The 20,470-nt window shown below is 54.2% G+C and overlaps 2 protein-coding genes across 6 annotated transcripts in view; both read right to left on the minus strand.

Annotated features, from left to right (window-relative positions):
• Positions 1 to 995: 995 nt before the first annotated feature.
• Positions 996 to 14,122, minus strand: MYDGF (myeloid derived growth factor). The gene is made up of 6 exons (XM_029218118.1): positions 13,881 to 14,122; positions 12,475 to 12,525; positions 5,656 to 5,717; positions 4,208 to 4,289; positions 2,957 to 3,029; positions 996 to 1,564 (listed from the first exon to the last, which is right to left on the minus strand). The coding sequence occupies exons 1-6, from the start codon at positions 14,058 to 14,060 to the stop codon at positions 1,485 to 1,487; spliced, it is 528 nt and encodes a 175-aa protein (XP_029073951.1). The 5' UTR covers positions 14,061 to 14,122; the 3' UTR covers positions 996 to 1,484.
• Positions 14,123 to 19,316: 5,194 nt separating this feature from the next.
• The window catches only part of DPP9 (dipeptidyl peptidase 9), a 41,207-nt gene continuing 40,053 nt past the window's right edge, over positions 19,317 to 20,470 (minus strand). For all 5 annotated transcript variants that reach the window (XM_029216250.1, XM_029216253.1, XM_029216254.1 and 2 more), the window contains one exon: positions 19,317 to 20,387. In XM_029216250.1, the coding sequence (XP_029072083.1) occupies positions 20,295 to 20,387 (93 nt within the window). In that variant the 3' untranslated portion in view covers positions 19,317 to 20,294. The remainder of the gene's footprint in view (positions 20,388 to 20,470) is intronic.

Here is a 20,470-nt window from a genome sequence, read left to right on the forward strand (position 1 = left end):
TGCTGGCGCCCAGTACTTGGAAGTGGTAAGTGACTCCAGGCTGACCATAGAAGAATCAATATCCCTCTCAGCCAGGGTCTGGCCCTCACACACCTCGGGGCCCAGGGTGCACCATCGTCTCTGCCTGTGTCCAGCTGCCTGGTTTTTGCAGGAGGCCCTGGGCAATCATCTCCTGGGCCCTGTTGAGAACTGCAGGTCATCGTGCTCGGTGGAGCGAGCCTCCCGGAGGACGTGTGTGCCTCCAGAGCTGCTCACGAGGTGTGGTGCAGATCATGTGTGCTTGACCACTGAGGCTGCTGGTGCCCCGCCCCTGCCCCGAGTACCGTGGGCCCAAGGTCCCCCTCAGTGATTCTGGGAACAGCTGTTCATCTTGCTTGCGCCTCTCTCTGGAGCCATTCCTACATCAGCACCGCTGAGGCCCCGGGGCAGGTGGGGTCACAGCAGCACCGGGCTCCTGGGTGGCATGAGGGAGGGCCAGGTGAGTGACAGGAACAGAGAGACCTCAGTCGCCCCAACGTGGTGATTCTGATCATCAAGGACCCACTTCATGGCCACATGGTTTCTTTCCTCACAGTCAGAGGTCAGGGTGACAGTCCAGTGGGGGTCAGACTCCCAGGCCCTGCTGTTGGGAGACCAGGCTCCCCTGAGTGGCTGAGGCCTTTGGGGATATCGTTTATTTATTTTGGTTTGCTTGCAGGTTTTTGTTTCTTTTTTAAAGTCACCGAGCTGCAATCCGACCTCAAAAAAAAGTAAGCAGAGCCAACCACAGGATGCAGAAGAGCAGGTCTGCCCTGGAGCGCTCACCCTCTGCTGGGCGTGGCCCCATGGGCTCGGCAAGGTCCAGCTGCCTCGGGACCCGCACGTCTGCGCCTGCAGAAAAGTCCCTGTGCCCAGGGTGATGCAGCTAACCCGTCTCCAGCAGCGAAGGGAAGTAGGGGCCCCCAGCCCCACGTGCCCAGCCAGGTGGGCACCAGCGCCAGATGCCAAGACTGTGTGGTTACTTTTTAATTGTCTTATTTATTTAAATATGAAAGAACATTTCACTTCTGCCCAGTTAGTCTGAAAGTTGGTCCCCTGGGGGATGACAAGAAAACAGCTGGCTTAGGGTCAGAGAGCAGCAGGACGGCTCCCCCCAGGAGCATCCTGGAGCCTGGCCTGATCCAGGGGAGACGTTGCTGGCTTCAGAAAAGCTGTGACCCCCGTGAGCCCCACCTTGTGCCCTGACGCCTCTTCTGATAAGAAGAGCAGTGGGTCTCAGAGCCACACTCCTTGTGGGGAGGGGAAGGTGGGAGCCAGGAGAGTCCTGGCCCTCCAGACTCTGCCCTGGCGCCTCAGCTGCCCTGCAAAGCCCTCTCAACGGGGCAACATCAGCCTGGGCAGAAAATTAACAGCCCCCACCCCCCAAGAAAACCAGTACTGGGCCCTCATGGGGCCCAGCTCCTTCAGCGGAGATGAGGAAAAGCCACCCTCAAAGGGACTCCTGGTCACAGCTCACTGCGTGTCGCCTTGGCCACGATCACCAGCTTGGACAGCTCAGCCTTGAAGGCCCCGGGCCTGTGGGACACTGCAAAAGAAGAAACCCTTGGTCAGCCCTCGCCTCTGCAAATCCTCCGGGTCCTGAGCTGGGTGCGGGCAACGATGGGAGCAGTCTCCGAGTGGACTCCACAGGGAAAGGCCCCTGGCCCTGTATGTCTTACGGGTGAGGGATAGGAGAAAGGCGGGGAGGCTGTGGGCCTGTCCTGAGGGCAGTGGGAGGCCATGGGAGATGTCGACGTGGGAAGAGCCGTGGTCATTTTTGCCACACTGAGAATGGCCGGGGTTTGGAGGTTTGCACTGGCAAACGTGTCTGACGCTCTTCGGGCAGGGTCAGGGAACCTGGCCGCCCCCTGCTCTGCACACCCAGCCTGCCCCCCACTCCCTGTCCATCCTCACCATCTATGCTCCCTGGAGCTCAGGGTCTGCAGCAACCCAATCCCCTCTGTCCTTGATCTCCACTCTAAACGGGCCCCTGCCCCCACCCGGAGGACCTGCGGGCAGGTCGGGCCTCCTTCCAGGCCCTCCTAAAAGCCCCGCTCATGCCACCCACTCCCCTCCCCTCCCCTCCCCTTTGGTGCCTGGTGACGTCCACGGCCACATGGGTTCCTCACCTCATCTCTCCCCCGTCCTTCAGGACCCTCGGGGCCCCCCGACTCGGCTCAGCCCCGTGTTCACTGTCTCACTCACTCATCCCCCCTTGCTCTCGCACCCTGAGCCCCAACTCGGGTGCCTACCGCCCCTCTTTCTGCTCGGCATCTGGCCTGCATGGCTACAGCTGAATGGGGTCAGAGGCCAGGGAGTCTCGGGGCCCCAGGAGGTGACCCCTGCCTCCCGTGTCATGCATGCACAAGGTCCCGACTGTGCTGCTGGAAGCTGTCACGGAGCCCAGGACGGCCAGGCTGTGTAGGCGTCAGACCCCGCGGCCCCCTGCTCCCTGGCCTCCTGTGGAGCTGAGTGTCCCAGGATGCAGCTCTCCGAGGACAGACTCTCATGCTCTCCGTTCTCTGCTAGGGATCGGGCAAGTGTGCCTGCCGCCCGTGAGCGAAGGGTGGTTTCTACACTCTCTAATAGCTTTAAGGAAAATCAAAGGAAAAATGGCGTCCTGTGATATGGGAAAGTGATATGACATTCACAGTTCAGTGTTCACGAAATAAAGTTTTATTAGAAGGCAGCCACCCCCATTCACTGACTAGTGGCTTATGGCTGACTTTGCCTTACGGGGTCTGGGTCGAGTTGTTTAAAAGGGGGACCCAAAGCCGAAAATATTTACTAGGTGGCCCTTTGCGGAAGCCGTTTAGGGATGGCAGCCTCCTCTCACCACAGGGCCCCTGGATCGCCCTCTAGCGGGGGTCTTGTCCCCTCTCTCACCCCCTCCCTGCTTGAGAACCTAGATTCCAGCTCCACAAACCCCTCTACGCACCTGCTGTTTTGGTCACTTCAAATTCCTCGTTTTTCAGGGGCACATCGCTCTCTCTTTCAAAAGCAGCTTTCGACTGAAAGGGAACAAGTGGAAACTTTTCTAATGGGGAAGGAACACGGCTCGCTTTGCTTTGCAGAGCAGCAGAGACTAAAGCTGCATGCTTCTGCTGAAGAGCCGCGAGATGCTTTTTGAAGCACATAAAAGAGAATCCAGCAGAAGCAGTGGGTTAATCCACTTAAGAGATTGTCAACTAGCTTAAAACTTCATGCCTTCCCTGCAAATCGAAGGGAATTTATTTTTTTAGTTAATTTATGGAAATGATACTAGCATGGCAGTCTCTTCTTGCATGTAATTTTTAAACAGCAGAATTGTGTCTTTTTCAAATCAGTAAAAATAATAGAGTTTCAAAGTAAGAAGGGACCCCAGAGAGCGATTAGTTAAGTCTGATGGACAGACAGTCTGATGTGTCATTGGAGCGGCCACAGTCCCCGTTATACAATCAGACCCTTGCTGGGGTTGCTGGGAGGGAATTTTGTAGATGTGACAGAGGCTCATCCTGAGCTGACTTTAAGTAAAAGAGATTATCCTCGGGGACCTGGGCGGGCCTGATTCAATCAGGGGGAGGGCCTTCAGGGCAGAGCTGAGGCTTCCCTGGAGGAAACCCCCAAAGCCAGACTCGCACAGTGGAAGCCGATTCCTGGCAGTGAATCTCTTAATGCCTGTCTCCTACTGGTTCTGCTTCTGGGACTGATAAGGTGATTTTCACACTGTTTCTGACCCAGATGAAGAAGCAGGGGTGGGCTCTGCAGAGTGGCTGGGCTCTGGAGGGGCCGTGGGGGTCAGGAGCGCAGCAGAAGGTGCTGGCTGGCCTGTGAACCACAGGTCACTGGAGCCAAGGGGCGTGGGGCCCTCCCGACGCCAATGAGCCGCCCACCTGCCCCCTGGGCCAACTTCCGCCCTCGCTGCCCCTGTCCCAGGGCTGAGCCCCCTTGCCCCCGACTTCCTGTTGGCTTTGCCAGCAGGGGGCACTGGTGGGAGGCCGGCGGGCCTTACAAGAGGGAGGCCAGGTGTCTCTGGGGGTCAGCCGGGTTCCCCTCTGGGCACCGTAACCCCGGCCCCCCGCGCCACGAGGCCTCCCTCTAAGGGCTTGGTGTCCATCTCCTCACTCCCCCCCGCACCCCCCCGGGGTCTCCAAGTTGCAGTCCATGGTGGCCCAGCCAGGCGGCCACCCCATGTGCAGGTGACACTCACGTAGGCCATGCCGTACTCGATCTCAGCACCCCGCACCTCCACCTTGAACTGCGTAAAGTACAAGTAGGACTTGCCCTGGGGCCTGCGAAGAAAGGTTGGGCGACAGGGTCAGCCCAGGGCTGTGTGCCCCCCCTCCCCGCTCTCCAAGATGGGATCTGCTGCCAGGCATTTCTGGGAAGGACAGATGGGGCGCCCTCAATGTGATCCACTCTTTCCTCTTTGCCAGGATGCTCTTCTGGCTCGTTGATGGACAAGCCTCTTTCCCCTTCTGGGTAGGAGCTGTTCTAGAACGGGGCCTCTCGCATCCGCTCACAGAACACTTCTCATCCAGTGGACAACATCCCAGGTGTGCACTAGGGGTGAGGCCGGGCCACATCCCGGGGGTGAGAAGTATGGGGGTTAACTAGGAACGGCAGGGTGTCTGGGGCTGAGCGTGTCCTTGGGGGGCCGCTGGGTGGTCAGCTAAGAGGCTGCGGGCTGAGGACCCTGCTTTGGGCCAGTGCGGCCTGGGTCTGTGCCCAGGTGGAGGGCTGGTGCTCACAAGCCTGTGTGAGACGGTGGTCTACTGGCGGGGGGATGCAGCCCTGATTACTAACCTGTAATTAGGGAGTCCCCCACCCCAGCTCCTTGCCTCTGGGATTCTTCTCTCTGAGGCTGGGAAGGGGCACAGACAGGGTCTCCCCTCTCAGCGGGGATGATGGTAGCGTGTTGAGGACGCAGGGCTTCTGCCCCCACGAGAAGCTCCCCAACAATACTTGGTACGTTTTAGCCTGCGGTTTGTAACGCATTGAGCAGCAGACGGGGATTCTGCGCCAACGCCTGCAAGCGTCTTCTTTAACTAAATGTCACTGTCGCTGCTCTCTGTGTCCCACTTCTTGATCTGTCCCCTATGTTGACCCCGGTCCCATGAGGGTGAGAACGCGGCTGGGACTTCTACGTCAGGCGCGTGGCAAATGCTTGAGAAATCTGTTCTGCTTGGGCGACACATTCCAGGCCGTGAGGCCCAGGGGAGAAGGGCCAGAACTGGTGAAGCTCCATTACCCTCCTCCCCGTCAGAGGGCCCAGCACCCCGTTCTCGGGCTCATGGAGCTGGGCTCCAGGAAGTGGGATTATGAAAAGGGTGGGCACAGCGGGAGATGAAGCCCTTGAGCAAGGAGTGAAACTGAGGTGACCATGAAGGGGGTGGCATCTGGGGAGCCTGGCCCCACTCCCGGGGCTGCAGCCGCTGCCTAGACGCCACCTCCCAGTCCCCCCCACCCCGCCCCCTTAGGGCCTCAGTGTCAACGTGCTTCCCCGGGAGGCCCTCCTTGCCCTCAAGTCCCACACAGGACGGCACCCCCTCTCCTGCCTGCGACCCTCCAGGGGCGCAGGACACCGTCAGTATGGGTACCGCCCAGAACGAAGGTGTCTCGTCCGGGAGGAGCTCCCACCACCGGACCCTCGCTCACCTCCAGATGGTGCAGGTGAAGTGCTGCTGGTCTTCGCTGGTCCCCAGACTCATCTGCCACTTCTGGGGAGAGAGGACAGGCAGGTCAGTCCGGGACACACGGCCTCGCATCATTGTATGTCTGTCCAAGCCCACGGCACACACCACACCAGGAATGAACCCTGATGGCAACTCTGGACTTGGGGTGATGACGTGTCCGTGTAGGTTCATCAACGACCGTCACAAACGTCCCACTCTGGTGGGCGATGGTTGGGGGGCAGGGGTATACAGGAAAGCTCTGTGCCTTCCGCTCCATTTTGCTGTAAAAAATAAAGTCTACTGGGAAAGATAAAAACAAAAATAAAAGAAGGAAAGACAATACACCCATGCTTGCTTGCATAAGCATAGAGCCGTCCTCAGAGAAGATGCAAGATTTTAATAACCCCGGTTACATGTAGGACGTGGGTGGGAACTGGGCCGACAGAAGGCGCTGGAGAGCTTTTTATGTTTTTTTCTTTTTGAATGACGTGTGTTAGCTTTTTTATTTTTTTGGCCACACGGCATGCGGGATCTTAGCTCCCCAACCAGGGATCGAACCCATGCCCCCTACAGTGGAAACGTGGAGTCCTAACCACTGGACCGCCAGGGAAGTCCCTGTGTTAGCTTTTTAAAAAAATTAAATTAAAAAAAAAATCTTAAATGGTTCCAAAACACACCGCTACCAGTTTATTCTCATTTTCAGGGCCTCTGAAAACCCGGCCAAACGCAAGGTCTGGTGACCTGCGGCGTTTTTGCATTTTGCTAGGAAAATGAGAGTGTCCCATCCTCTCCTGAGAGTAAAGGTGGAATCCAATTGCTGATCATCTGGTTAAATGCCAGAGCTTTTCCATTAATAGAAACAAGGCCATTTGTATGTTAATTATAATGGGAGTAAACGGTGACTTGGAAGTCTTTTGCCTGCAGCATGAAGGTAGAAGCCAATTACTCAGGTAGGGCAGGCATGGCAAGGGGACCTGCCCAACACATTTATTTTCCATTTAAAAACTCCTGCCTACGGCTCCAGGCCTCTGAGCGCCCGGAAACAGTTTTACGCTGTGAAATGTATCTGGGATGGTTTTCCATAGCTCTTAAAAGATTCATGAAAATGAGGCTTCTTTGTTTTTTAAAAAAATATTTATTTATTTGGCTGTGCCGGGTCTTAGTTGTGGCATGCGGGATCTAGTTCCCTGACCAGGGATCGGACCTGGGCCCCCTGGCATTGGGAGCTTGAAGTCTTAACCACTGGTCCACCAGGGAAGTCCCGAGGCAAACATTTAAACTTTTTTTTTTTTAAATTATGAAAGCAAACAAAATTTAAACCAAGAGCTTCTTAGCAATAGGGTCAATATCCCTCTGAGTGGTCTTGTTATATGAACTTGACCTTGGTCTCGAGGCCGCAGGCCGGGGTGGGCAGTAGGTGCCCTTAGTAAGGCTCAGGTTTTGGCATCAGACACTCACACGACGGTGTGTTTTGGGGCAGCCTGTTCAGCCCGACCCTCTGTGACCTTCTCTGGGAGGCTAGGGGGCTCAGGATCTAAGTGGCTGGGTGTAATCGAGGACAGGTAATTGGTAACCGCTATTATTTTTTATTAGGAGACAAGTAACAGATGGTGAAATGGACCCATTTCAGTGTCTGTTCTATGAGTTTTGACAAATGCACACACTGTGTATCCACCGCCCAATCAAGATACAGATCAGTTCCATCTTCCCAGTTATCTCTCCTCCATCCCTCTGGAGTCAACCCCTTCCTGCAAATTCCCGGTAACCACTGATCTGCTCTGTCCCCATAGTTGTGCCTTTGCAAAATGCCACCTGAGTGGAATCACACAGGACATGGTCTCCTGCGCCGGTCAGTCTCACTCAGCCTAACGCATATCAGATTCACCCATGTGGCTACACGTATATCAATAATTCACTTGCCTTTAACAGCTTTATTGAGAAACAGTTTACATAACATACAATATGGGGCTTCCCTGGTGGCGCAGTGGTTGAGAATCCTCCTGCCAATGCAGGGGACGTGGGTTCGAACCCTGGTCTGGGAAGATTCCACGTGCTGCGGAGCAACTAAGCCCGCGTGCCACAACTACTGAGCCCGCGCGCCTAGAGCCTGTGCTCCACCACAATGAGAAGCCTGCACACAGCAATGAAGAGTAGGCCCCGCCTGCCGCAACGAGAAAGCCCGCGCGCAGCAATGAAGACCCAATGCAGCCAAAAATAAATAAATTTACATTAAAAAATAAAACATGTATAGACGATATGCTCTTTTAAAGTGCATGCTTCAATGCTACCTAGTATATTCAGAGCTGTGCAACCATCACCTATACCTAATTCTCATCACCCCCCAAAGAAGTCCCATCCCCATGAGCAGGCACACCCCCATCTCCTCCCCTAGCCCAACCACCACGAACCCACTCTCTGTGTCTGTGGATCTGCCTGTTCTGGATGTTTCCCATCCATGGAATCACACACTGTGTGTCCTTCTGTGTCTGGCTTCTCTCACTGAGCACCGTGTTCTCAGGGCCCATCCACATGGTAGCGAGTGTCAGTGCTTCACCCCTTTTCATGGCTGACTGATGTTCCCGTGTGTGAAGGGACCACACTGTGTTTATCCATCATCAGCTGGGGGACACTTGGGTTGCTTCCACTTGTTGGCTATTATGAATCAGGCTGCTATGAACATTCACGTACAAGCTTTGTGTGGACATAAGTTTTCATTTCTAATGGGGAGATACCGAGGAGTGGAAGCATGGGGTCGTACGTTTAACTTGATAAGAAAGGGCCAGTCTTCCCAAGTGGCCGCATTCCCGGCAACCTTGGACGAGCTCTCTGGCCGCTCAGGATGCTGGCCGGCACTGAGATCATGAATAACGCCGTGCCTGCTGTCACCCAGCACCAGCCGGCCTCTCAGGTGACCCTCTGGAGAAACGAACCACTGTCAAAGCAGCCTGGCCTCCCACTCTCCCCAGGCCCAGCCTGCATCCCGGGCCCCCTGGGAGCCCAGACCACAGACCCGTTTCCCCTCTGTTGACGATGGCTCTAGAGAAGTGCCACTTGGGCCTCTGGGGCTTCCGTTCCAGCTGCTCCGAGGGGCATCTTGGCAGGGCCCCCAAGTGTGGCCAAGCGGATCCCGGAGAACATCTTGGACGGCCCCTGCATGTTTGCTGAGAATCCGGCCGGCTGTTCGCTCCTAAGCAGGCGGCAGGCCAGCAGCCAGAGAGCCCGTGGGTCGCACCGTTGGGTTCACGCAGCTCTGCAGTCAGCCCGTGGTGTCTGACGATCACAGTTCTAGGCTGGTGCTGCTGGAACAAGTGGGTGCTGGACGTGTCTGCTGGGCTCTTAGGTGTTTCCTTGAGGATGAATCAATCCCCTCATCCGAAACAGCAGAATCAAGCCTGATGCTGGTTTTAGAATTTGTGACCCAGCCACCTTTCCAAGAGTGAGCCTAGCTCTCTCCCCCTACGCTGCAGTGGACTGTCCATCCCAAGGGTACCGTTAGGGAGGCGCGGGCGTTCTTTTCTGAGCTGCTGGTGACGCGGGGCATGTCTTGGCTCAGGGCGGCAGTCAGGGGCCTGCGCCTTGGGGACCTTGGTCACGTCCCAGCTGGGGGAGCCAGGGCAGTCTTCAGTCTCTGAGCCACCGTGTCCTCGTGTGTGAGGCGGGGATAAGGACAGCCTCCTGGGGTTCTGAAGAGGAAACGAGACGTGTATCTGTCTCAGCACATTGCAGGCCGCCCGACAAACACCAAGGCGATGGTGCTATCACAATTTTATTGTATAACGAATTGATCATCTACACAACAAAGGAGGCAGGGAAAGGGCTGACTGGGGGAGGAAGGCGCTTTGGGAAGGATCTGGAGCTCGTGGCAGGGCACGGCTGGACCAAGGGGCCTGGACCAAGGGAGAATGTTCCACCACTTGTCACCATCCCATAATGGAGTGGACCACCTGGAGAAGCAGCAAGGCCTGGAGGTGGCCAAGGAAGGGGCGGATGATCGCAGGATGCCTGCTGTCCTGGAGGCAGGCGGAAGGGCGGCGATGCTCCCCAGCAGAGCTGCCACCCCCTGGTGACACCGCTGGGAAGGGTGTCACCAGGCGTTTGCTACATTTTGTTAAAATACTGTTGCTGGGGGACTTCCCTGGCGGTCCAGTGGTTAGGACTCCGCGCTTCCAATGCCGGGGGCGCCGGTTCAATCCCTGGTCGGGGAACTAAGGTCCCACATGCTACGTGGTGTGGCCAAAAAAATAAATAAATGACATAAAATACTGTTGCTCGGAATCATTTACTTTTACTTACAAACTGGAAATATGCAAAATAAGGAGTGCATTTCATGTCACTCTTGCCCAGTGGTTTTCACTTTTGTCCCCCAGTGCACACTGGGTGGGGCGGCTGCTGGTATTGAGTGGGTGGGGGCCAGGGAGGCTGCCCAGGACAGCCCCCCACAGAGAGCGACCCCGCCTCTAAAGTCAGCAGTGCCCGGTGGAGCGGGCGGACTCGCTCTCACCCTTTTTTGTTTTTGGTTTTGGCCGCACTGCCCAGCTTGCAGGATCTTAGTTCCCTGACCAGGGATCGAAACTGGGGCCACGGCAGTGAGAGCGCCGAGTCCTAACCACTGGACCCAGGGAATTCCCGCTCTTGCCCATTTTAATGTGCTGCCCTAAGTGAGGGAGTGGGGGGGGAAGAGATGTACTCAGAACCAGGATGCTGGGAGGGGCAGGCAAACATGGAGCGGTCCCCAGGCAGCCTCCATCTCTGGGACTGTCCGTTATTAGGGGACACAGTGCCATAGACTATTCTGAAAGGACAGTAGTGTTCCCTACAGTCTGAGGGTTGGGGAGGAAAGCACAATTTACGGGTACAAAAGATGCTTTACACTGACTTTCACAGTGACAATTAATTCTTCCTTTTCAATTATCTTTCATTCTTTCTAACAATCACGAGGAGAAAGTCTGTTTTGTGTCTCTTCTCAAACACGTGTGCTGCCCTCCCTTCAGACAGAACCAAGTGGCGGTGTCTAGCCAGAATTTAACAACAGTATTTTATCCTCAGAGTATTTATCTGTAATGGTGCATTACTGGCTGTAACAGTAATCTATTGCTGTGTGTATTCGTTTCCTGGGGCTGCTGGAACAAATCACCACAAATTTGGTAGCTTACAGCTGAAATCTGTTCTCTCACAGTCTAGAGGCCAGCAGTCCAAAAAAAAGGTGTGGGCAGGGCCATGTTCCCTCTGGAGGCCCCAGGGGAGAATCCTTCCTACATCTTCCAGTTTCTGGTGGCTCCAGGTGTCCCTTGGCTTGTGGCCACATCACTCCACCTCTGCCTCCATCTTCACATGGCCTTTTCCTCTGTGTGTCTTCTTTTTATCAAATCTCCCATGTGTGTCTCTTATAAGGATGTGTGCCACTGGATTTAGGGCTCACCCGGGTAATCCAGGATAATCTGTTCATCTCAAGATCTTTAACTTAATTATATCTATAAAGACTTTTTCTTAAGTGTCACAGGTTCAAGGCATTAGGATGTGGACATATCTTTATGGGGGGGGCCTCATTCAACTCACTACACTGTGTGACAAATTACCACAAATTCAGTAGCATTAAAAGCTGTGCTGGACTTCCCCGGTGGCGCAGTGGTTAAGAACCCGCCTGCCAATGCAGGGGACAAGGGTTCGAGCCCTGGTCCGGGAAGATCCAACATGCCGCAGAGCAACTCAGCCTGTGCGTCACAACTACTGAGCCTGCGCTCTAGAGCCCGCGAGCCACAACTACTGAGCCCACGTGCCACAACTACTGAAGGCTGCGCGCCTAGAGCCCGTGCTCCTCAACAAGAGAAGCCACTGCAATGAGAAACCCACGTACCGCAATGAAGAGTAGTCCCCGCCCACCGCAACTAGAGAAAGCCCACGCGCAGCAACAAAGACCTGACGCGGCCAAAAATAAATATAAATAAATAAATAAATAAAAAGCAATACCCATTCATTAGCTCACAATTCTGTAGGTTAGAAGTCCGGGCGTGGTGGGGCTGGGTTCTTTGCTCAGTCTCATAAGCTAACATCAAAGTGTCAGCCAGATTGCGTTCCCACCTGGAGCTCTGGGTCCTCTTCCATCTCATGTGGTTGCAGCAGAATTCATTCCTTGCAGTTGGAGGACTGAAGCCCTCATTTCCTTGCTGCCAGCTAGGGGCCGCTCTCAGCTCCTGGAGGCCACGTCCTCCCTCCCACGTGGTCCCTCAAAGCCAGCTGTGGTGCACTACATCCTTCTCGTGCTTCGAACCTCTCTTACCTCCTCTTCTGCCTCCAGCTGGAGAAAACAGCCAGCAAGGAACTAGGGACCTCAGTTTCACACCAAAAGGGACCGAATTCTGCTAACAACTGGAATGTGTCTGGACGAGGGTTCTCCCCAGAGCCTGCTGGTGAACACCAGCCCAGCTGACACCTTGATTGTCGCTTTGTGAAGCATCCAGCTGAGCTGACCAGGACTTCTGACCTCCAGACCCGTGGGATAATAAACGGGTGTTGTTTTAAGCTGCTCAGTCTGTGATAATTTGTTACTCAGCACAGAAAATGAACAGAATACCCTAATAGAGACTCATGGGAATGGCAGAGTCACGTCTCACATCCCTCCTTCTGTCCAGACGTTTGTTCACTCCGTGGAATTATGAATGGAATCTGCCGTCATTATGTAACTTAAGCACTGTCTTTTATTGGTTAGGTAAGAATAGTCTGATGTCCAGTGTCCCCTAGAGAGCATCTCTGTATGACAATGGATATTGTCGTACTAAACCACGTAGAATTTTGAACAACTCACCTCATTGGTCCCTCCTTGAGATGCGTAGGTGAACACACAGGTATATTTGTCCTAGAGAATGGAAGGAAAAAAGAGTCTCGGTAGGAGATAATCGTTAGTGCTTGAAGTACAGGGTCTCAGGATGTCCTTCTGAGATCCAGAATCAAGAGGATCCTGCTTTTGAGTATCTGCACTCAGAGAAAGGAGGTGGAGCCAGATCCCTCTGGCCGATGTCCCTGGAGGCCAGCCCTGCAATGCCTTCCAGTGTCTGCAGATCTGGAATTCCCGCACCTGTCTCCTTACTTGGGAGATCCTGGGTAAGGACAAACAACCCAGATGGCTTCTGGGGGATGAAGACCAGGAAGGGGGAGGTCACACCCACCTCCAGCACCCACCCATCTAGGAACATGAACTTTGGAAGGAGGGGCACCTAGGGGCCCATCTCTGCTCCGCTGTGGACCTTGGACAAGTGCAAAACTTTCTGAGCCTCTGTTTCTTCATCCATAACATAGGCCTCACATAAACAATTTGGCAGGCTTCCCTGGTGGCGCAGTGGTTGAGAGTCCGCCTGCCGATGCAGGGGACACGGGTTCGTGCCCCGGTCCGGGAAGATCCCACATGCCGCAGAGCGGCTGGGCCCGTGAGCCATGGCCGCTGAGCCTGCGCGTCCGGAGCCTGTGCTCCGCAACGGGTGAGGCCACAACAGTGAGAAGCCCGCGTACCGCAAAAAAAAAAAAAAAAAGAATTTGGCACAATATCCTTTGGTTATAAGGAAGTACTCAACAAATAGTGATGATTGATATCGTTGTTACAGGCAGGGAAAAGGAGACTGGGAGAGGAAGTGACTTCTCCAATAAGCTAGGGACGGGCTAGACTAGACCCAGGCCTGTTACCTCCAGGTAAGGAGGGCCTGGCCCCACATTTCAATGAAAAAGACGGGGGTACCTTGTGCAATGGAAGGAAAGAGCAACGCCTGTCCACTTCCTCCCTGGTCAGAGCTACAGCGGGACGACCTTCTGCAGGCCCTGGAGGCATATGCCCATCAGCCTCCAGCTCCCCTCTCCCCATCTCTGGGCCCGTCCTGCCCTCCAACAGCGAGGGAGTTACCTGGGTCTGGGGGATAAGGCTGCTTGGGCACGCTGGTCATGAGACAGGAATTAGAGACGAGGCTAGTGGCCCAGCCTTCCCAAAGCCGCCAGCCCCCAGGAGCCCCGCCTCCCTTCTTAGTTCTGTCAGGCCTTGCTACCAAGTCCCGCCCTCCATCCTCAGGCCCTACCCCCGCCGGTCCGCGACCCCTCAGGCCCCGCCCCCTCCGGTCCGTTTCCCCCCATCCCCCCAGACCCCGCCCCGCCGGTCCGCGCCCCCTCCCCAGGCCCTGCCTACGCCTGCACCATTGCTCAAGCCCCCGGGGTGGCTGAGGCACATACCCCAGGGCCCACGTTCTGGGAGAAGGAGTGCACCACGCCACCGGGCCGCACGTCAAAGGCCACCGTCGTGGGCTCAGACACCGCCCGTGCCGGCCTCAGCGCCACAGCCACCAGGAGCAGCGCGGCCCACAAGCTCACGGCGCCGCCGCCGCAATTCCTTCTTCTGCTGGGCGCCGCCATCTTGGGATCTGGTTCGCTGGGCAGGGACGACGGACGGAGCGCGGCGAGGGACAAGTAGGGCGTCAGCCGGAGGCCCCGTCGGCGTCGACACGACCACGTGATCCGGAGCGCCCCGCCCCTCCGGCCCGGGCCGCCATCTTGGGGCGGGGCTTGGAAGTACAGAGAGGGTACTGGGGTGCGTGAAATTGGAACAGGTTCCTTGGTTTAGGGTCCATTCGTCCCTCACTAGGCAAGGGATTGACCCTTCAGTTCCAACAGTTCGTACATGTACAAGGAGTGAAGTAAATAAAAGACCACCACTAATATTCAGATTAATACATGTAGGCAGAATGAAGGAAATGACAGATCACCGTTGAGCAAACACCTCATGATTGTTACAGCCAAGATCCGTGGATCGCTGCTTAAAACTGGTGGGGGAAACGTACTGTGAGAAACAGGATATTTGCGTTGTCTCAAAGTATTTCCCCCCCAAGATACATATTAGTTACAAAGGGAAAGTAGTAATTTTACAGTAGTGACACGATCTTTAGCCTAGTGATCAAGTCAACGTCGCTAAAAATGAGACAGTGACACCATGGAGCCGCCAACGGGATGCAGAGAAGGACATTCTCAGTGGCACCTCTGTGGAATTCCTGTCCAAAATGGACGACCTCAGTTTAATCAAAGCAAATACCAAATGAACCCAAGTTGAGAGACATTCAACCAGGATAACTGGCAGTACTCTTTAAAAGTGTCAGGAAAGGGCTTCCCTGGTGGCGCAGTGGTTGAGAGTCTGCCTGCCGATGCAGGGGACACGGGTTCGTGCCCCGGTCCGGGAAGATACCACATGCCGCGGAGCGGCTGGGCCCGTGAGCCATGGCCACTGAGCCTGCGCGTCCGGAGCCTGTGCTCCGCAACGGGAGAGGCCACAACAGTGAGAGGCCCGCGTACCGCAAAAAGAAAAAAGTGTCAGGAAAGACAAAGACTGTGGAACCATCACAGAGTGAGGAGACCAAGACATGGAAAGGAAATGTGGGATCCTGGATTGGATCCTTGCCGTAGTCTGGGCTGTTATAACAAAGTCCCACAGACTGGCTGGCTTAAACAACACACGTTTATTTCTCACAGATCTGGAGGCTAGAAATTCAAGATCAAGGCTCTGGCAGAATTGGTGTCTGGTGAGAGCCCATTTCCTGGTTCACACACTCCATCTTGCTATGTCCTTACATTATGGAGGGAGAGAGAGAGCTCTCTAGGGTCCCTTTATGAAGACACTAATCCCATTCATGAGGGCTCCACCCTCATGACTTAATCATTTCCCAAAGACCCCCCCACCTCCTCATACCATCACACTGGGTGTTAGGGTTCAACATGAATTTGGGGGCAGAGGACGCAAACAATCCGGGACCAGAAAAATGACATTAGAGGGAGAAATGGTGAAATCCAAATAAGGCCTGTATATTAGATAAAAGGATTGTACTGATGTTAATTTCCTGGCTTCAGTAACCTGGCTTGTACCATAGTGATGTAAGATGTTCACATTAGGGGAAGCAGGGTGAAGGGCATTAGGGAACTCCACTATTTCTGCAGAAATAGCTCCCTTTTTGCAGCTGGCTGCTGTGGACCCGTTAGGAATTGGCTCCATAAATTGGAGGCCGGCAGACCTATTCTGTGTTAAACACAGCAGGATTCCATTATATCTCCATATCCTCAGCGCTGTGTTTGACCAGCCTGTCACTATGAAGGATTCAATTAGTGGCCAAGCGCTTTTGCTAACAAGGTATTTCAGTTGTGAGTGGTCTTGAGTTTCCTACTCAAAGAGGGGTAGGTGTGTGTCTGTGTTTTCAGAAAGACTGAGCCCCAAGCCTCTTGTTTCTCTGTTTTCCTTTTTGCCTCCAAAAAACAAACAAAAAACTGAAGGGATTAAAAGAAAAAAACCCATCATTCTCAAGATCCTGCTTTTTGATCATGACATGAAATCTAGCAGTCATAAAGGAAAAGATTTGATAACACAGGTATCACGACTTTTCTCTCCATGGTCAGGACACCATAAACAGGGTGGGTGAGGACATAATAAAGAGGATGCATGAAGGAGCTCCTTTGTGGTGAATAAACAGCTTTTTTTTTTCTTTTTTTTGGCCGCAGGGCATTTGAGATCCTAGTTCTAGGACCAGGGATCAAACCTGGGCCCCCTGAAGTGGAAGCACGGCGTCTTAACCACCTGATCCACCGGGGAAGTCCCCACCAGCTCTGTATTTTGACTGTGGTGGTGGTTCTAGGAATCTGTACAGGTGACAGCGTGGAACAGACCTACACACACACAAATGAGTGCATGTGAAAGCTGATAAAATCTGAATAAGGTCTAGAGTCTAGTTAATTGCGTCGTATTCACATCAGTTTCTTGGTGTGACAGTGTGCTAGGGTTAAGTAAGATGTAAGCTGCGTGAATGAAGGGTACACGGGACTCTGCACTGTTTTTGCAACCTCTCATGTGTCTATAGTTGATTTTAAAGAAACAAAAAAAAAAAAAAAAAAGAGGCTTCCCTGGTGGTCCAGTGGTTGGGACTCTGCGCTTCCGCTGAGGGGGGCATGGGTTCGGTCCCTGATTGGGGACCTAGGATCCAGCATGCCTCAAGGTGCGGCCAAAAAAACAAAACAAAACACTATACAGCATTATAAATCAACTATACTTCAATTTAAAAAAAATAGAGAATTTTAAAAATACCATAAACATGTTTGAAAAGCAAATGACAAACTGGGAAAGTATCTGCAAACGATATGAAACGGGTTTTTATGTCCATCGCGTATGGGTTCTTGCCAGTTAGGGAAGAGCTGAGCACTTCCACCAAGAAAGGACTCGAGCATATACACGGGCGACCTGAAACAGAGTGGGAACCCTCCCTCAGATGGAAATCCCACCAGTGGTGGAGAAAACAAGTGGCCCTGTATCAACCATGAGGAAAACAAAGGTCTCTTAAACTGCCACCTCCAAGACCAAGACCTTCTGCCAGCAGACACTTGTCCTTTTGTAGCTGCCCGTCACCCATCCTCCCATGTCCCTCCCCAGGCCTTGTTGTCCGGGCAGGAATACAACTGACTGAAGTTTGACTGATGGATGCTGAGTACTGACCGAGGGAGGTAGGGGTAGTAAGTTCCGATGAAGAGCTCCTGCTTGAGGGGCTTCCTGGCGGTCCAGTGGTTAAGACTCCACACTTCCAGTGCAGGGAGTGTGGGTTCGATCCCTGGTTGGGGAACTAAAATCCCGAATGCTATGAGGCACGCCCCGCCCCACCCCACCCCCCCACCCCCCAAAATTTCCTGCTTGAGACAATTGCAGGGCGTGGGCTAACAAGCCTCACGGGGCAACCCTAGTGCCCCCTTTCTCACCAGCTTCTGTCATTCTGTGACTTGTGACTAGTTGCCTCTCCACTTTCTTTCACAGCGGGTCAAGGGCAAGACATCTTCTTGTTCCTGAGATGATTTTAAACATTCACTGGCTGAGATTCCCACCCATAAAACTGTTTGAGATCAACAACACAGTTCAATTTGCAACGTGTATGACCATGGACTGATTTCCTTCATAAAGAGTGTCTACAAATCAGTGAGGTCAATAGATCAAAAGACAGGTGGGCAGGGCTTCCCTGGTGGTGCAGTGGTTGAGAGCCCGCCTGCCGATGCAGGGGACACGGGTTCGTGCCCCGGTCCGGGAAGATCCCACATGCCGCGGAGAGGCTGGGCCCGTGAGCCTGCACATCCGGAGCCTGTGCTCCGCAACGGGACAGGCCACAATAGTGAGAGGCCCGTGTACCGCAAAAAAAAAAAAAAAAAAGGGCAAATTATTACTCCTAAACAAGTGTCTTAAAGCATGAAAATATTCGTACACATAAAAGAAATGTGCATTTGAATTACAGTGAGATGCCATGCGTCACTCCTAAGATTGGCAAAAATAACACGTAGTAATGAAGAAATGGAGGAGCAAGCACACTTCACCAAGAAGTGTGTACACTGGGCTTCCCTGGTGGTGCAGTGGTTGAGAGTCCGCCTGCTGATGCAGGGGACACGGGTTCGTGCCCCGGTCCGGGAGGATCCCACATGCCGCGGAGTGGCTGGGCCTGTGAGCCATGGCTGCTGAGCCTGCGCGTCTGGAGCCTGTGCTTCGCAACGGGAGAGGCCACAACAGTGAGAGGCCCACGTACCGCAAAAAAAAAAAAAAAAAAAAAAAGAAGTGTGTACACTGAGGCATTCTTTAGAAGGTAATTTGCAATATTCTTCAAAATTAAAAATGAATATGCCTTTTTATAATTCTAGGAATTTACCCTACACACTCAGACATATGCCCCAACCATGTACAAGGCTGTTTGTTGTAGGATCCTTTATACCCATGGGTTTGGTCAGTTACAGCCTGTGGGCCAAATCTGGCCGGCTGTGTGGCTTTGTAAATAAAGTTTTATTGGCACACAGCCACGCCCACTCATTCACACATCACCCGTGGCTGCTTTTGAACTGCAAGGGCTAGAGTTGAGCGGTTGCAAGAGACTGCCTGGCCTACAAAGCCCGAAATATTTACTATCTGGCCCTTGACAAAGTCTGTTGATTCATACGAAAAGCCCAGAATAATCTATGTTATCCCTTGATAGGTGCCTGGCAAAATAAATTATGGCACATTCACAGGGCAGAATAGAGGGCAGGTATTAAAAAGAGAGACTGGGGAGGGGTTACCTCTCGGGAGGGAGGGCGTATTTTTCCTCTATATTCTTTTGTACTAGTTTGTTTTATTCTTTAAGCCATTAAAAAAAAACTGGACTTTCCGAAAGGATGGAGTGGCTGATGGCACAGGGAGAGGCCACTGTGCTGTTAGAAACCAAGGGTGCCCTCTGCGCAGGCATGGTCTCTGGTCTCCTAGTCTCTCAGCTGTTAGGACAGACATGAAGAGGGGCACGGCCTGCCGTCCCTTGTTGGTGTGTCCTGACCCCCAACCGCTGAGTCAAGTCTCTGGACAAGGAGAGGTGCAAAAGGAAGTAAGGGCCAGGCACCTCGGAGGCACCCACAGGCTGCCTCAGGACCTCTGGGACTGTCCTTACTGGGCCAGTTGGCTGAGGGGTGGCGCCCCACCCCCCCACTTCATGCCAGGGCAGCACCGCTGAGCAAGCAGCGCCCCCATCCTTCGACTTCAAGGACTGCCGTGCCCTTGGCTCAGCCTCCTCCTAGGACCCCCGCCCACTCGAGGAGCCCCCATCACCAGCCCCAGGGGTTCAGAAAGAACCTCAGGCAGGTGGCGACGCTTCCATCTGGAATCGTTTAATGAGTCTACTTCTTACACGCATAATTATAAAAGAATAAGAATCGACAAAAATATTTTCTTTTCATAATGTGTAGAGGTGGTTCGTCTCTGGTGGGGTTTTTTTTTGTTTTGTTTTGTTTTTTTTTTCCTACCCGCCCTTGGCAGAACTCTTGGCGGGAGGGAAAGGAAGGAGTAAGGATAACCCTGAGGTGGGGAGGGTTCCACTCCCAGCCCTGGAACCCCGGTCTGGGCGGGCGGGCCAGGCAGAAACGTGTGGCGGAGGGCTGGGCTGGGGAGAACGGGGCTGGGTGCGCTTCAGAGCCTGCCTGAAAGCCGGGCCGGAAGGCTGCCCCGCTTCCCTGCGCACCGCTCACGGCCTGCCGGGCACGACTCCCGCTGTGGGCTTCGGGTGCTGGCTGGGGTGAACCCTGTGGCCCAGCGGCAGACCCCGAATCTAGATTTAGGCACCCCTTGCTATCTTTCTTTTAAATAATTCATAAAAATGCCCACCCCCCAAAAGAAAAACAAAACGAAACACAAATATGAAGTGGGCGGGTGGGGAGGAAAGGCAACCGCATGCTTTTGCGCCGGTGGCCGGGCTGGGCCTGGGGGTCCCCGGGGCAAAGGCCGGCTCCTCCGAGTCTCTTCTGGCCTCCAGTGCCCAGCGGAGTTGAGGCTCCCGCTCCTGGATGACAGGGAGAGGAGGGATGGCATGAGGAAGTGCCTCGTGGACGTTGGCCTCATCTCTCCATCCTGGCCACGAAGAAGCAGCAGGCTGAAACCCCAGGAGCGTTAACGAAAACAGTAAAAGGCGTTGGGGCGAAGGTGGCAGCTCCCGGGGCGGGCGGTCTGGCGGGGCCGGTGGGAGGAGGCGCTGCACAGGGCCTGCGGGGCTGCTCGGTCCCTCCGGCAACGGCGGCGGCGAAGCCACTTGTGCTCTGACTGCGCAGGCCCGCGCGTGGCGGCCCGCGGGCTCAGAGGTATTCCTGTAGAAAGTGCAGCAGTGTGACTTCATAGTGCTCGCCGGACTCGGGGCAGCGGATGCTGTGTCTCTCGTTGGGGTATATCTGGGTGGACAGAGAAGGCAAGGCTGGTGGCACCGAGGCACCTCTGCACCCTGTGCCCTGCTACCCCCGAACCCCTCCACCCC

The sequence above is a fragment of the Monodon monoceros genome, unplaced genomic scaffold (genome assembly GCF_005190385.1).
Source record: "Monodon monoceros isolate NGI ecotype Baffin Bay Population unplaced genomic scaffold, NGI_Narwhal_1 Super_Scaffold_12, whole genome shotgun sequence".
In the NCBI taxonomy this organism is placed as follows: Eukaryota; Metazoa; Chordata; class Mammalia; order Artiodactyla; family Monodontidae; genus Monodon; species Monodon monoceros.

Excerpts from the sequence above, each read along its gene's own strand:
- MYDGF (XM_029218118.1), bottom strand. The coding sequence starts at position 14,060 with ATGGCGGCGCCCAGCAGAAGAAGGAATTGCGGCGGCGGCGCCGTGAGC. Across the intron at positions 12,526-13,880 it reads CCCAGAACGTGGGCCCTGGG|GACAAATATACCTGTGTGTT; the intron begins GTATGTGCCTCA and ends TCCATTCTCTAG. Across the intron at positions 3,030-4,207 it reads TCGAGTACGGCATGGCCTAC|TCGAAAGCTGCTTTTGAAAG; the intron begins GTGAGTGTCACC and ends GTTCCCTTTCAG.